At 39.9% G+C, this 17,617-nt stretch overlaps 1 protein-coding gene across 1 annotated transcript in view; it reads left to right on the forward strand.

Moving 5' to 3' along the window:
- The first annotated feature begins 4,005 nt into the window (after positions 1–4,005).
- The window catches only part of LOC137658486 (S-methyl-5'-thioadenosine phosphorylase-like), a 79,874-nt gene continuing 66,262 nt past the window's right edge, over positions 4,006–17,617 (forward strand). Inside the window, exons 1-2 of the mRNA XM_068393237.1 lie at positions 4,006–4,164; positions 16,684–16,829. Of these exons, the coding sequence (XP_068249338.1) occupies positions 4,150–4,164; positions 16,684–16,829 (161 nt within the window). The 5' untranslated portion in view covers positions 4,006–4,149. The remainder of the gene's footprint in view (positions 4,165–16,683; positions 16,830–17,617) is intronic.

Consider the following 17,617-nt stretch of genomic DNA (forward strand, 5'->3'; position numbering starts at 1 on the left):
ATATCCAGAAAGTACATTTGGAGTTGTTGAATCCCTTAATAGAGATCTAGATAAAAATAAGTGCGTGGTGCAAATTATGTAGCATAAAGGTGAATCCTAACAAAACTCAAAGTATGGTTGTAAGTAGATCGAGGACAGTGGCTCCTTAGCCAGCATGTAGATATCTGGATCCATTGTTAATGTTTCTTTAACTCGATCTAGGACCTTAGAAATTTTAAGTGTGATTCTGGATCGTAAATTTACTTTTAATATACACGATGATGTGTTTTTCAATAGCGTAAAACAATTGGCTCATTGAGAAAGTCTTTTAAGATTTGTAGTGATCAATCTATTTTGGAGAAATGTTTTAATTCTCTTATTCTACGCTGTCTCGAGTATTTTTTTTTCTGTCTGGCCTTCAGTTGCTGACTCTCATCTTAATTTGTAGGACAAATCTTGAGGACCATTAAATTTCTTATTCCTGGTCTAGTTATGAATCTTTGGCACCGTCGATCATTTAGTTTTTTTTTTATATATATATATACATGTCGCATAAGATTTTTTATAGTTCTGACCATCCTTTGCATTCAAATCTTCGTAGCCTGTACCATCCTGTACGTATTATTATTATTATTATTATTATTATTATTATTATTATTATTATTATTATTATTATTATTATTATTATTATTATTATTATTATTATTATTATTATTATCATTATTATTAGCCAAGCTACAACCCTAGTTGGAAAAGCAAGATGCTATAAGCCGAAGGGCTCCAATAGGGAAAAATATCCCAGTGAGGAAAGGAAATAAGGAAATAGATAAATGATGAGAATAAATTAACAATAAATAATTCTAAAAACAGTAATAACGTCAAAAAACAGATATGTCCTATACAAAATATCAACAACGTCAAAAACAGATATGTCATATATATATAAACGAAAACAGACTCATGTCAGCCTGGTCAACATAAAAACATTTGCTCCAATTTTGAACTTTTGAAGTTCTACTGATTCAACTACCCGATTAGGAAGATCATTCCACAACTTGGTAACAGCTGGAATAAAACTTCTAGAATACTGTGTAGTATTGAGCCTCATGATGAAGAAGGCCTGGCTATTAAAATTAACTGCCTGCCTAGTATTACGAACAGGATAGAATTGTCTAGGGAGATCTGAATGTAAAGGATGGTCAGAGTTAATATTCTAAAACTCATGCTGTCTCCATCATAAGGTTCAACACTATACAGTATCCTAGAAGGTTTATTGCGGCTTTGGCCATATTATAGAATGATCTTCCTAATCAGGTATGCAGTTGAATCGGTAAAACTTCAGAAGTTCAAACGTGAACAGACTGACTCAAGTCTCTCTTTATGTAGTTTATATATGACAAATCTATTTCAACGTTGGTACTGATCTTAGGATATTTTATATTAATCAATTGCCTTATTTCCTTTCCTCACTGGACTATTTTCTTTGCTGGAGCCCTTGGGCCTATAATCTCCAACTTTTCTAAGACAATAGAGTTTCTAAATTCCGACTTCTTCACACCGCAAAATAAGTTTGCGGGCACTCTATCAGTTATAGATGTGTGTAAAGCTTTAAAGCTTATTATTATTAATGTAATTTAGTTTTTTCCTTGTAACCATCAATAAATGATGGAAATCTTAAGCTTTAATTTCCAGATCTTTCATATCTTTAATTTATCCCTTATTTCACTCCAGGTCTCTACATTAGCAGGTATTGTACCAACAACCACTGTTTCATATATTTTCTTTTTTTACTTTTGATGAAATTTTTCGTATTTTACTTCCGACTCCATATTTTTTTTTTATTTCTTTGGTCCTATACACGATCCTCTGGTTTTCTTATTGATATTTAATTCTTATTCTTCCTTTATTATTATACTACAGTGTTCTCTCAGATACTTATATTTCTTCACTATACCTACTGGCCCATTTTCGCTTGTATTTTAATATATTCTTTCTTTTTCTTCACTTTTTTAGTTGTTGATAGACCAGATATTTTTTGGGGGATGGGTACTAATTCTGAACTTATTAAGATCTCCAAATTATATAAGTTATTTTCATTCTGCTCCTTCACTTTCTGTGGGAAACATAACCCCATCTACGAATATCAGGGATTTAACTTTAATATTCCTTATCAATGTCATATATATACTGCATATATTAACAGTAAATGAACAATACGCGATATGAAACATTAAATACTCTGAACGAACAAGGTAAAACGACAGTGGAGGTCCCGTAGAGAGTGGGGTTCCCCTGCTGTATGGGACCGGAAAATAAAAATAGAACAATAAAAAATATCTTGGTTCCAAATAAATATGGTGTCTTGTTTAATTTTCCTTCAATCTCAATGTTTTCTGTTGTCCCTGTACGTCAATTAACGATTGATATACCGTTTTCATTCATTTTCTTCAGTGTCAGTGCTTCCGTCCATCCTCTAATTTTTCCCATCTCCATTGCATTGAGCAAAGAATTTTCTTGCTTAAGGGAACACTCGGGCACACCATTTTATCTGATTCCTTACGTTATTTCCTCATTGGGCTATTTTCCCCTTACGTTAGGAGATAAACGCGAAATATACTATAGTTATTGATTTAAACGATTTTTTTTTCATGTTTACTAATTTTGCTAGTGTGTATAATGTCATTAAGAAATAAATCATAGGTAAATTCGTGATACTATTTATGGAAATTTCATTTTCTGATCGTGGGATTTGTCAATAAAAACAAAAATCCTACACAATTCCATATATGATGAAAATTTGGTAGAGCAAATGGGTTTATTGTAGTTACGGAAAAAACTTTTTGCTATGAAAGAACGGTATATTGGAAAGAAAGGTCATAGAAGTTAGAAGTTAAAGTATACAAGCTGTGCTTTCTTTTATAGGTAGTAGTTGGCCAGGCCACCAACCACCCGTTGAGATACTATCCTTCTTTCTGGTTACGGTTCACTTTCCCTTTGCCTACACACACACACACACACACACACACACACACACACACACACACACACACACACACACACCGAATAGTCTGGCCTATTCTTTACATATTCTCCTCTGTCATACAATTGTCAACACCAAACAATTCTTCTTCACCCAAAGGTTGAACTACTGCACTGTAATTATTCAGTGGCCACTTTCCTCTTGGCAAGGATAGAAGAGACTCTTTAGCTATGGTAATCAGCTCTTCGAGGAGAAGGACACTCCAAAATCAAACTATTGTTCTTTAGTCCTGGGTAGTGTCATAGCCTCTGTACCATGGTCTTCCACTATCTTGGGTTAGAGTTCTCATGCTTGAGGGCACACTATTCTATCTTATTTCTCTTCCTCTTGTTTTGTTAAAGTTTTTATAGTTTATATAGATGTTTATTTTAATGTTGTTACTGTTCTTAAAATATTTTGATTTTCCTTATTTCCTTTCCGCATTATACTGTTTTCCCTGTTGGAGCCCCTGGGTTTATAGTATTCTGCTTTTCCAATTAGGTTTGTAGCTTAGTAAGTAATAATAATAATAATAATAATAATAATAATAATAATAATAATAATAATAATAATAATAATAATAATGATGATGATACGCTTCATCTAGTAGTGTGCCTACAATCAGAGTGTTGTGGAGAGAGCAACGAGGAATCTGAAGCCTATAAAGTGTATTTCAGTATAGAAAAGAAAAAAGAAGTATTAAACATAATGTGGAAGAAAAGACAAAACAATACAAGAAGATAAAAGTTAGAGGCGCCGTTGTAAAGGCTATGCCTCACCCCAGAACCTGAACCTGTAAAAGTGTAAAGTTGTAAACAGGGTTGCTAGGTTTTCTAAATGAGAAAAGGTCAACTTCTAATCAACAGAAGCTTTAAAATGCCAATCCATGAGTAGAAAAAGGCCAAATATATAGTATTTAAGGTCCGCCTTTTTTCATATTACTAAAGGCCGACCAATTTTTTAAAAAGGCCAAATTTGAGGGTTTATGGCCTGAAAAAAGGCCAAACTGGCAACTCTGGTTGTAAACACTAAACAGTAGTAACATCTACCGACATCAAGGCGGCCTTTGCAACTTTTGTGAATTGTCTTTTCTCAATATTGTGGTTATTTATTGTTGCCATCAATTGGACGAAGGTCTTGACGGATACAAAATGGTCAACATAAAGGTACTTATTTATTATGTTATGTTCTTTAATCTTCTATTGAATTGATTAGCTTGACACGATAAGTAGGCAAAAGCCGGTTTTATATAATATGGCCTGTTTCTTTCAGTGTGGTGGTTATTTCCCTTATATTGTCAGTCGTGAATAATTGGCTCATAATAAATGGTCCTGCTTTATTTATTGCCAATTTTTGGATATATGTAGTTGTGTGAGACAGACAAACATTACTTGTCAAAGCAATTTTCTTTATGGTGTAAATTTGGTTAAGAAAATGCGTTTTATTATAGTTACGGATGGGGAAAAGTTTCGGTAAATTTACAGTTTCATCCATTATGTGGACACTGGAATAAAAATATATTTGTTGCATCAGAAATAGTGTAGTTTCAACGAATTTAACGTTTATTTTGACTGCAAACCATCCGATTTAGAGATTTACTATGGAGTTAAAACAACAAGTTTTTCCAGAAAAATCAGTTTTTGTAACCATGTTTTTATTGTTTTTGTTGCATATGTTGTAATGCAGAAATACCCTTCTTTATCCCAACAATTATGGGGGACCCCAGGTGGGAACCGGGGTTTTGGGTGGGGGAGGGGGCATCCAATGATATTTGCACTAATTAATGTTCCACCACCCCTCCCTCTATACCCCTACCTAGCCCTACCGGGGGGGGGGGCTTCGCCCCCCCTGCGACCCCCCCTTAAGGCCACAGTGATTTTCAGGGCACTACCGAACCTAATAAACCCACCTAACCTAGCCTAGGGGCCCTGTACCCCTACCGGGGGGGGGCTCCGCCCCTCCTGCGACCCCCCCCTTAAGGTCACAGTGATTTTCAGGGCACTACCGAACCGAATAAACCCACCTAACCTAGCCTAGGGGCCCTGTACCCCTACCGGGGGGGGCTCCGCCCCCCTGCGACCCCCCCCTTAAGGTCACAGTGATTTTCAGGGCACTACCGAACCTAATAAACCCACCTAACCTAGCCTAGGGGCCCTGTACCCCTACCGGGGGGGGGGGCTCCGCCCCCCCTGCGACCCCCCCTTAAGGTCACAGTGATTTTCAGGGCACTACCGAACCTAATAAACCCACCTAACCTAGCCTAGGGGCCCTGTACCCCTACCGGACCCCCCCCTTTACCCCGGGCTATATTTAAATATATATATTTTGTTAAGTCACTTCTTACCTTAAATGGAACCTGACGATGATGATGTGGAAGGCTGTGGTTGACCCTCTTCTGAATCATCAAAAGCTACTGGAACCCGTTGTGCCTCAGATTGTGGAGGATACAGTTTGCTGGCCGTGATAAAAAAATGATGGAGCAGCTCCTCCTCAGGGTATTTGTGTATAAAAATAAAACGAGACAAATACTGCCTGAAGTATTCACAACGGTTACCAGGCCGTTGTATCCATTCCTTCAGCTCCCGCCAAAGACGTTCAATGTTTTGGGTATGGGTGTCAGGGTTTGAAGGATCCACAAAATTTTCAGAATGGTTCACAGTACGGTGATCGTATCCAAAGAGACTGCAGAGAATTATAAGCCCGCCACTTATCACTAACAACAATGCTGCCCCGTTAATGTACTTCTCAATTAAAGGGATGAGGGTAGCTGCATCACGCTTCCGTGGTAATGGGTCAATTAAAGGCACAATAAATGTTTTTTTGGACTGCCTCTCAATACCCCCCAACACCCATATGTCACTCAGCAGGCCTTCCACGCTCATTACTTCCGTTTTCCAAAATGAGATTCGTCAATCTCAACGATTACACCTTCACCACCAATAGCCTCTTGGTTATCAAAACTAAATTCAGTCACTTCTGAACAAAAGCTTCTCCAGTCTACACTAGTAGAAGGAGATATACTGAGGCCCTTAATTACAAAATGGTGGTCCCAACACTTATGCAACCCAGTGATTGACAAATAAAATTAATTTCCACTGGGGGAAGGTGGGACCCGTGAAGAAAAGTTTCCCTTATAGTCACTAACACTATAATTGCACAAACGCCTTTTCTTCGTTTTAGGTATTTTCACTGATTTACTACAATACCACACATGTCTATCTTCACGGAAAAGTAAAGGCGAATCACATTTAGCACACGAAACACTTGTAGGTAACACTAAATGCTCTCGAAGAAACCGATTCACAATGTCTGGGGTACCATTATAATTACCATGAAATCGGCCGATCACTTCAAAATAAGAATACAGTGAACCCTCGTTTATCGCGGTAGATAGGTTCCTGACGCGGGCGCGATAGGTGAAAATCCGCGAAGTAGTGACAGCATATTTACCTATTTATTTAACATGTATATTCGGACTTTTAAAACCTTCCCTTGTACGTAGTACTGTTAACAAACCACCCTTTAATGTACAGAACACTTAATGCATGTACTACAGCACCCTAAACTAAAACAGGCACAAATATTAAAGGCGATTTTATATCATGTGTTTCCTAAACACCTAAAAAGCATGATAAAAAATGGCAACCAATGTTTTGTTTACGTTCATCTCTGATCATAATGAAGAAACAAAACTCATTTAGTGTACACATATATGTAACGTATGGTTAGTTTTTGCATCGATTATATTGATTATACAGTACTGTATGTTGATTTTTTTATTACCAATGTTTTAGTTTACGTATTTTTCTTAGGACTTCCAAATGAAATCTTTTTCTTTATGACGCCGCCTGAAACGACGGCGTGGTACGCTCAGTAAACAACCACGCTCAGAACAAACAAGGCATTTAACACGCATGATGATAGTGATAAATAATGATACAGTACATACAGTATTTTACAGTAAAAGCATTTACAAAATATGTTACCTTACAAATATAAATTATACAGTACTTGTACGTAGCAAAGCAGGAAAACAATTTGAGAGGAGGAGAGAGAGAGAGGAGAGAGAGAGGAGAGAGGAGAGAGAGAGGAGAGAGAGATTGTTTTAACGTACGTAAATGTAAATTTTAAACAAAAAAATATGATAGGTTACAACATGTAGACTTTAAAACCTTCCCTTTAACTTAATGCATACAGTACGTACATTACTAAACTATAAAACAGGTTAAAGTAAAAAATAAAGATTGTTACTGTACTCACCACGAAAGAAGTTCAAGAAAAACTTGAATGACGATGGCGATGAATTTGCTGCACAGTAGAAATGATGATGATGAAGCTGATGATGTGTTCTACTGTGCAGTCAATGATAGTATTTTATGTCTCTTCAGACGGAGGTGTCTTTTCCTGGGACACCTCTTCAACTTCTTCAATTTCTTCCGAAGGCGTACTAGCAGGAGGAACTGGCTCTTTTTTGCGAGGCTGAAAAAACATTGTGATCGGAAGTTGTTGCCGCTGCTTCTTTTTTCGATCCAAGAGCATCCTGTAGGGAGTCGTGATGTCATCGACCTTGTTGCAGAATTGCATCGAGCGAACCATATCCTCGTCCCACTCTTGCAACATTTCTTTCGCCTCCTTCATATGGTTGCAGAACTTGGCGAGCCGTTCTAATGTTAAGCCCGTTTCTTCTACATTTTCTTGGGTCTCTTCCTGGGTACCCTCACTCTCTTCCTCACTTGCCGATTTCGTCAGGTCTTCGAGGTCTGCGTCAGTTAGGGGCTGGGAATGGCAGTCCAACAACTCGTCGACGTCTTCAGTCGTCATGTCGCCAAACCCGTCACCCCCAATTATGGCACCCAACTGCACAGATTTCCGTATTGCAGAGTGTTGGATTTCCGACGGAGTAAATCCCTTGTCGTCGTAAACAATATCGGGCCACAGCTTCTTCCAGCTCGCATTTACGGTTGCAGGTTTCATCTCTTGAAGTGCCTTTTGAATATTCTGCAGGCACGTGGCTATGGTGTACTGCCGCCAGTACGCCTTCAAGTTGAAGTCTTCATCCTCGTCATCTTGGGCAGCATCCACACACGCAACGAGGTCCGCCAAGGTATTCTTCGTGTAGAGGGCCTTGAACGCCCTGATAACCCCCTGGTCCATTGGTTGAATTAATGACGTGGTGTTGGGTGGCAGGAACTCAACCTGAACGCCCTCACGCGACAGGTCAGTTGCGTGTCCACCAGCGTTATCCATAAGGAGAAGGATCTTGAATGGCAAGCCCTTCTCTAAGAGATATTCATGGACTTGCGGGATGAAACACTGGTGGAACCAGTTGGAGGTCAGCATCTTCGTAATCCATGCTTTTTGATTATGCATCCAGTACACGGGAAGGAGATTCTTATTTTTGTTTTTCAAAGCGCGAGGATTTTTCGACTTATAAATAAGCCCCGGCTTTAACAAAAATCCAGCAGCATTGCCACACATCACGAGGGTAACGCGATCCTTGAATGCCTTAAAGCCAGAGGCTTTGGCTTCCTCTTTGAACAGGAAAGTTCGCGACGGCATTCTCTTCCAAAACAAGCCGGTTTCATCCATATTAAACACTTATTCCGGCTTGTATCCACCTTCAGCGATAATGTTCTTGAAAGTCTGGTTCACGTAAGTTTCAGCAGCGGCAGTGTCAGCGGAAGCAGACTCCCCATGCAGGGAGACGCTTTTCAGGGCGAAGCGTTTCTGAAACTTCGCGAACCATCCTTTGCTGGCGGAAAAACGTTGTTTCTGACGCTGGGAATCAGTGGAGGTCCCTGGTTGAGGATCATCTACATCATCATCTTCTTCAGCATGGTCGCCATCGTCGTCATGAGGTTCCTTTGCCGCAAAATTCTCATACAAGCTCAAAGCCTTTGTTCGGATGGTGTTCGTATCCAACGCTATGTTCTTCTTCCGACAGTCGGCAATCCACACAGCTAAAGCACCTTCCATGCGTACGATCGTTTTATTACGCGTTGTAACGACTCGCTTCGCTGATCTGCTAAAGGTGATTGCAGCAGTCTTTCTAATGTTCGCCTCGTCCTTCTTGATGTAGCGAACGGTGGATTCGTTGATGCCAAAATGGCGGCCGGCGGCCGCGTAACTTCTACCATCTTTTAACATGTCGAGAAGCGTAACCTTCTCAGCTATCGTCATCATTCTTCGGTGGCGTTTAGGCTCACTACCAGCCTTACTAGAAGCAGAACGCTTGGGAGCCATTGTAACAGAAAGTTCAACAAAAAGTTCAACTTAAAACAGTCGCACACAGCACAGATTAAACTTCACAAAGTTAAGAACGTCTACTCAGCAATACGCGGAAAGAGAAAGTGAACGATGCAGACCCGCGAGAACTGTGATGCTGGAAGTTGAAGATGCGGGCAAAACACCAATCACAGGCTAGATAACAAAACTTGAGTTTTGATTCGTCATCTATCAGCGCTTGAACCAATCACAACCCGTCTTACAGTACATGGTGCGTTGGTTACTCATAGAAGATGCCCCGCGCATACTGAACGTACGTAGATTAAGTACAAGGGTACCGTAATAATAATAAATAATGATAATAATACTGTACAGTAATAATAATAATAATAATGATTAATAATAATAACAATAATAATTTTATTAACAACAACAACAATAATAATAATAATAACAATAATAATAAAAATTTACGTACGTACGCTATTTTACGCCTCTCTCTCTCTCTCTCTCTCTCTCTCTCTCTCTTTCTCTCTCTCTCTCTCGTACGCTTACAGTACTTATTCGAAATGTGATTTTTGCAACAAAGAATATTATTGGATGCAGTACTGTACTACGTACGTATACATACAAAAGATTCATGGAAAAGAAGCACATCCATTACAGTACACACCATTCTAATATGGTATGACTGCATCTGATTTGCGTTTCATGTTCGATTTAATTTTACTACGTACTGAATTATCGTATGATCACATTCTCTTTTCGTGTTTTATTTCTTTCTGTGCTGAATTATATATCATATGTAATGCAATGAACAATCAGTAAGAGCAGATATTACTAATTACAGTATTAATGGAATTACAGGTAACAAAATATCGTATTTGGTTATCTTCAGATTTCGCGGTATTTTCGAATTTTCCGGAAAATCCGCGATATGTATATATATATGGGTTATGGGAAAACCCCGCGAAGTGGTGAATCCGCGATTGTCGAACCGCGAAGTAGCGAGGGTTCACTGTAACGACATATATCGCACACCTGCACCGGAGGATCCATGACAGTTAAGTAACGAGAAAACTTAACCGGCAGGTTTCCAACCCAAAAACAAATGACAATCAGGAGTTTTTCCCATAATGAAATAGGAAAAAAACAAAATACTATCGGTTACAATGTTATATTGCACGAAAAACAGATCCTTGAAACAAGAATAAGAGACAAAATGAATCGTCCAATAATAACCCTTGAAAAGATCCCAGTAGTATTTTGATTGGAGGAGCGACATTAGTGGGAGGAGCAAATGCGCATTCAAGCAAATATTGTCACATTACGCAATGGGGAGGAGCCAAGTAGGATGAAAACAGATATACAAACTAACAAGAGGTACCTTGCGTGGCCATGGAAAGATATACACTGAACTTAGAAAAAGTCAAGACCTTCAATACCTGAAATAGTTTTTTCTCCGTAAGTATGCATTAGCGACAATAAAGTATTAAGAGGAAGTATTCGGTTATCACGTGCTGTACTAGGGAAACATATTATTATAATACATTTCCCATAATGGATGAAACTGTAATAATACCAAAGTTTCTATTGAAAAACAACTTTTTTATAAGAAAAAATGGCCGTTTCCTTCGAAAATGACAATCCCATATTAAAATGGAAACAATCACAAGAACACCACCTAACCTACCATCCTTCCCAATTAAGCTACTGCTGAGACTTCTCAACCTTGTGTTTGCTTCCCAAGTTCTCAACTGGGAGCCTTTGTAGTTTGTTGGGACAGAGTGAAAACCCACATTTTACAAACAGACATAAGAACATCACCTAACCGAAGGTTTCCCACCTAACGTAACCTACCCAACCTAAGCTAACCCAAGGTTCCCCACCTAACCTAAGGTTCCCCACCCAACCTAACCTACCTAACCTTACCTAACCTAAGATTCTCCACCTAACCTAACCTAGGAGCCATATTCTTACATATTTACTCACAGGGGGCTAATCCCCTTGGGACACCCCTTAGAGTGCCCTACTCTTATCTTACCCTGTCCCAACGAACTACATTTACCCCCCACCCCAACTAAACTGACCACACCTGGCAAGGTAACACTAAATCACATTTCATAATTCATGAAACTAATTTCATAGTATTGTATTGGAGTGTATGTATGATAGTGCTCACTTGTATGTTTGATTATGGCTAACTTAGATTACGGCAGGGGCGTGTTGGCTCCCCCGTTAGGTAAGTTGGTAAGGACACAGCTTGTAGGTTAGGTTAAGGGGGAAAGTTTAGGTTAGATGATGTCTATTTTTATTCCACACTGGAGCAACTGGCCGTTGGTATACAAAAGCTCCACTGTATTTTAGGCAGATAAAATTTTTGGTAACTATAATAAAACCAAAACTTGTAAAATTTGAAAACAATGGGGTTCCTCCAATTATTTGCATCAGAACAGTGTAAAGTACTTATAAATACAATACGAACACTTTTTAATTTCTTCATTAGGAATGTTGTGCTATAGTAAATATTTATCCATGTTTTAATTACAGTACTTTGACCTGGTCCATCCCAACCAACTACAAAGGCTCTGTGCTTTGAACTGTTCCGATGCAAATGATTTGGTTAACCTATTTATTCCTACAGTTAATACAAACCATTAACCTTTAAAAGGAGTATGATTTTGGTGAAATGAAATGGCTGCCAGACTTTAAACAAGGTAAACTTAGTTGGTCGCTAGGTGGTGTAGCTAGCTTCACATTGACTTCAGCTGTGGCTGTGTACACATGTACTACGTTGCGTCTCTTATCCTGGCTGTTTAATCTTTATCATTTTCTCTCTCCAGAGTAATTGGTTACTCATGTTAATGGCCACCCCCTAAACCAGACATGTAGGAGTGTCCAGGTAAGGAAGGCCACCGTTGCAGGCATTACGTGAAAATCCCACTGATGAACTCTCATCGACTTTGTAGTTTTTGTAGGGGGCAAGACTGCTAGTGTATTTTTGTTGGGGGTATGACTGCTCGCAGTCATCCTCTTGCAGAGTGTAGGTAGTGGCTTCCATTGCAGTGGTTGGAGTTTGCAGAGAAGAGGAAGAAGAAATCTAAGAAACACAGTCTTCTTTCTTCTCTCCTTCAGGAACAAAGCCCATTGTTTCTTCTGCTTTTTCTTCTGGGGTTGGATCTTCTGGGGGTAACCTGTCAGGGGGAAAAGAGACTGCTCTCTACCCTCAGGAAGTGGTTAAGAGAAGGTAGTTGTTTGGTCCTCCCCAAGTTAGGGCAATACACCTATCCCTCTCTCTCTCAATCATCTACCTCTGCTGTATCTTTTGTTGACAACCCTCGCGATGAATTGGATCTGAGTAAGCTGTGGCCTTTGCTTTGGATGTACCAATATCTGCTGCTTCCTCTTCTCCAGTTCCCCTGTGGAGGAGGTACCTGACGAAACCCCTTGTGATGCACATGTTCCTGTTAAGAAAATCCCTGCTTTAGCAAAGGTGTTGTCAACTGTTGTGAAACCCTCGACTGCTATGGAGAATGGCAAGAAGAAAGCTAAGTGGCCCCACTCTCCTTCTGCCTTTTCTCTTGCTGCGCTCTCTTCTACTTCAGATATGTTGTATGCTGCCATGAGGAAGAAAAAGAGGAGGAAGTTGCCAAGGTACAGAATGACTGGTTGATTGGAGTCTTTTGAGATTTCTATTGATGGAGTGAGTAATATTGCAACGAACCCTGAACCTCGGGAAGAGATTTCGGTGCAAGTTTCCATTATCAAATGCAAGGTTCCGAGGATCAGTATCATAAGAAACTGATTCTGAGTGTTACTGGTCAAGACTTTGGTCCCTCTCCTGCCTCGGCATGCTCCAAGAAACTGGTAACTAGGCATCCATCCAAGAGAGCTGTATGGAAGGAGGTGGTTACTGATGATGCTTTCGATCTACCTAAATCGCTGTTCACCATAAGGAGAAGGAGAATCCATGCTCTTCTTGCCATCCTGTTTGGGGTCCGTGTGAGACGCAAACAAATTCAGCCCTATCTACATGTGAGCAATCACTGTAGCCTAGATCTCCATGAGCACGATCACCTTAATTGTCTTGGTTGAGGTGTCCCTGAGTAAGGGGATCTCTTGCTTCTCCCTCTCCTCCTTGGAATAGGAAGTCTCCTGCTTCCCATTCTCGCTTACCACAAGAGAGGAAGTCTCATGTAGCGCGGTCTCACTCCCCCTGAGATATGACAGCTCACTCTTCTAAGTCTTGTTCGGAGTAACGATCGCCCCAGTCATGACATGAGTGCCAAAAGTGACGCTCCTCTCGAACCCTTTCTCCCAGAGCATGTTTACGATTGCCAAGATCATGCTTTCCCCAATCAGGCATTAAACGTTCACAAGCATGAACAGGCAGATCTTGGTCTTGCTCTGTCTAAAAGGTAACTCAGAGGGAACAGTAGGTTCAAACTTTTCAATTACCATTGGTTGAGACCCTATGTGGTCGGTCTTCCTAACATTGTTCCTCTCCTTCCTCTTTTAAGAAGTCTCAGTCCTGTGGAGACCGTGCTTCTTCAAGACCGACTGCTGGTCTTTGGACCCTACTGGCTAAATTGTCTAAAACTTTGAAAGAGAAGGAAGGAGGGAATTTTTGTTTCCTGATTCTTCAGGCCTGATAAAGGTCATTTGACATCTTGACAAAAGAAATCTTCCTGGAAGGAGCAAACAGCTTCTCACAGTGCTTCAATAGGGTTGGACTGTGCTGCTTCTGACTCCTGGTTCAGGTCCAAAGACAATAGGTCTAAGATGCTCTTGGGGGAGGAAGAACACTCTCCTCAAGAGTTCTTGGAGAATGACTGTAGTAAATGAGACATGTCACACTTCGACACTTGCTTCTCATGCTAGGATTACCGGCTCAGTTCTGTTCTAGGTCCCAACCAGTGCTTAGTTAAGATGGTGGGGAGTCCTTCTGTGCGGAACCCCCCTCCAGGAGGATCTCTTTGCATTTCTTAGACTTAGTTACTGATAAGGGTTCTCTGCCTGACTTAGTTACTGATAAGGGTTCTCTGCCTGCTGAGACATGCAACCCAGAGATAGAGTCAACCTTCCTCAAGATCTTGGCGCTCATTAAGGAACTTGACGAACTTGGAGAAGTGTCGTCTGAAGTCATCAAAGGAGATCTTACCTCGATTGACCTGAGCCTCAGGTGGTGACCCTTCTGCACCCAACTTTGGTCATGTGCTGTTGAAGATAAAGAATCGGGAGATAGAGTCCACCTTCATCAAGGTTCTTGTCCTCTTCAGGAAGTTCAGTGACCTTGGAGAGTAATCCACTGAGCCTATCAAGAACCCTCCTATGGTTTACCACCATTAGAAACCGTGAAGGTGGTTTACCACGATCGGAACCCTTTCGATAGCTTGCTAAGATTAGAAACTTTTTTTATTGTTTATTGTTATCAGGAAACTTACGATTGTTTATAGCGATGGGCAACCTTGTGGTCGGTTACTGCAATCGGGAACGTTGTGTTCGGTTACTGCAATCGGGAACCTTATGATTGTTTATAGCAATGGGCAACCTTGTGGTCAGTTACTGCAATCGGGAACGTTGTGTTCGGTTACTGCAATCGGGAACCTTATGATTGTTTATAGCGATGGGCAACCTTGTGGTCGGTTACTGCAATCGGGAACGTTGTTTTCGGTTACTGCAATCGGGAACCTTATGATTGTTTATAGCAATGGGCAACCTTGTGGTCAGTTACTGCAATCGGGAACGTTGTGTTCGGTTACTGCAATTGGGAACCTTATGATTGCTTATATAGCAATGGGCAACCTTGTGTTTATTTACAGCAATCTGGAACCTTGAGATTGTTTACAAGTGTGTGGAACCTTATGTCCGCGATCTGGAAGTTACATGATCGATTGCCACAACCAGTAACTACAAGGTCTGAAGAAAAGTATTTTTACTAAATACAGTACTTCATATTCTTATATGGTAAAGTAAAAATGAAAGTTCAAGTAGTAAAAATGGCTTCTTTTTAGCAAGAGAAAAGAAATCCTGTGGTAGTTTGCCCTAATCAGCTGATTTGGAAAGCATTGGTGGTACTCGTGATCATCTTACAAATGTAAACATTGGGAAAGATGTATAATTGTTGTGTTTTTTATTTCATAATTATTATTGATATTTTAAGGTTAATGAGATTGTTAAGAGGGATGATTAAAGCTTAAATTCATAATGAAAATAAAAAGAAATACAAATAAAAAGATAATGAAAACATACCATGTATTTCTGTATCTACTTTGTGGATCATCATCTATCAAAGGGGTGCCTGCAATAGAACACCCATGATAGCCGAGGCATTACTGTATATATAACCAGGGCTGCCGGATTCTCCACACTAGGCAACTTCACGCTCAGCGGTGTCGCTGATTAGTCCCAGTTTCACCTCTCTAAGTCTCACAGTATTTTGTCTACAGAAATTGCAAAAAGATACTCACATGAAAAAGAATAAACTTTTAGATTTTTCTTGAGCTGACGAATCAATTCGTCAAAAGGCAACTGTTGTGCGGCAATTGCAATTAATTCCCTCAACACTGATTCAAGAATCGGTCTTTCAGTGAGTCGGCAACATCAAGCGCTGTACTCCACTGAGCATCCTAGTCCCATAGCATCCACACTTTCATAGATTTTACAATTATTGTAATTTTTATATAGATATCACAGGGAAAATAAATAATAAAACACTCATATTAATTATTTATAACTTTTTATTACATTTTAATCGACATACATCATCAAAGTGTGGAATTTATCAACACTCGGATTCCACATTCCACACTTTATCAAGATGTGGAGCAGATTAGCCATATCGATGATGTAAATTCCACGTTTCGGCAGCCCTGTATATAACCCAATTTCAAGTTCACTTGTTACATGTCAGATTGTGCTCTCAAGTTTGGGAGCCCTTCAGTTCAACTTAAAGGAGTCATGTTGTACAATGAATATAATCTGTGGTCAAGCCAGGATTTAGCAGGAAAAGTTATTGCCTTTAGGTGACTCCATGCTAACCCCCCCCCCCTCACACATATTCAAGTGATAGTAATGTTGCATTTTACCGCTGAAATTTATCATACAGTGAATGTAGCTTGAAATCATCATGACCCATTGACTGTATCAGACAATCTCGAAAATTTTAGAAAGTAGAAATATTAGACAGTTGGAGGTGAGGTATTCAAGTAGACAGAAAAAAAATTGAATTAACGTTGTATATAAGTAACTGGGGAAGGAAAGTTATTAGAAAACAAGAAATGGAAAAAAGTATAAGTTGTTGTAAATTGACTATTAGAACAGATTATAGAAATAGAAATATAAGGTTAAATACTGTATGCCAGATGATTTGGAGGAAAGTTCCCTACTGGTAAATTAAGAATTATTCAGAGTAATGAAAGAAAGTTTCTATATATTCATATAATGTACTTAAATTTCAGATTGGTATCATTGGGGGCTCTGGACTCAATAACCCAAAGCTTTTTGAAGATGTTCAAGAATGTAAAGTGACAACACCATTCGGGGATCCCTCTGATGTGCTATTGGAAGGGAAGATTGATGGAGTTCCTTGTGTATTACTTGCCAGGTAAGAAAACATTGTCAATTGGGTTATGTTTATGAGAATATTGTTTCCATTGCTGTTTAGCAGCTTTGATTAAAGTTATTCCATTGCTAAATACAAACGAGCGCTATTTATATAGGGGTATTACTTTCGGCAAAGCTGAAAGACAAGTCATTAGATTTTAGCAAGAGTTAACCGCTCACCTGCTAGTTAATAACCCCCACACCCCCTGTGGGGGTTAGTAACTACCTCTCACTCACACACCTGGGTTGTAAGACACACTTTGCTTTTGGTTCAGGTGGAGATCAGACGTTACCGCTCTTCCCCTCACCAGTTAGTGACTTGCCTTTTCTAATCCTTATTTTGCTTTCTCTTTACAGTGTGTGTGTATGTGTCTTCTTGGCCACTGATATGCAAACCTGTCCAGGACCTGAGGGTCGCTCCTGCGGGACTTTTATGGCTTTTGTGGATACTGATCCTTACTGTTATGTCCCGCTTGTAGAGGGCAACTTTGCGATAGAGATAACACTTTCCCTGAATGACGGTAGTGGTCTGCCTCCCAGTGGGAATGGTTTGAGTGCTGACAGAAGAAGGAGGTTAAGAGGGATACTTTGCCTTCGGGGTCTTCCTCGAAGTCCAAGAAATCCAAAGCTGCTTCTTCCTTCCCCCTGACCTTCCTCCAAAGCTCCTGTTCAACCAGTTTCCTCTTAGGAACCGTAGAATAGTAGTGCTGGCCGATTAATGCCAGGACAACCTTGGTCCTCGAGAAACGGTGCGGCTTCCCCTAGCTGAGTGGCCTCACTCTCCCCCTG

Source organism: Palaemon carinicauda, chromosome 19 (genome assembly GCF_036898095.1).
Source record: "Palaemon carinicauda isolate YSFRI2023 chromosome 19, ASM3689809v2, whole genome shotgun sequence".
Lineage (NCBI taxonomy): Eukaryota > Metazoa > Arthropoda > Malacostraca > Decapoda > Palaemonidae > Palaemon > Palaemon carinicauda.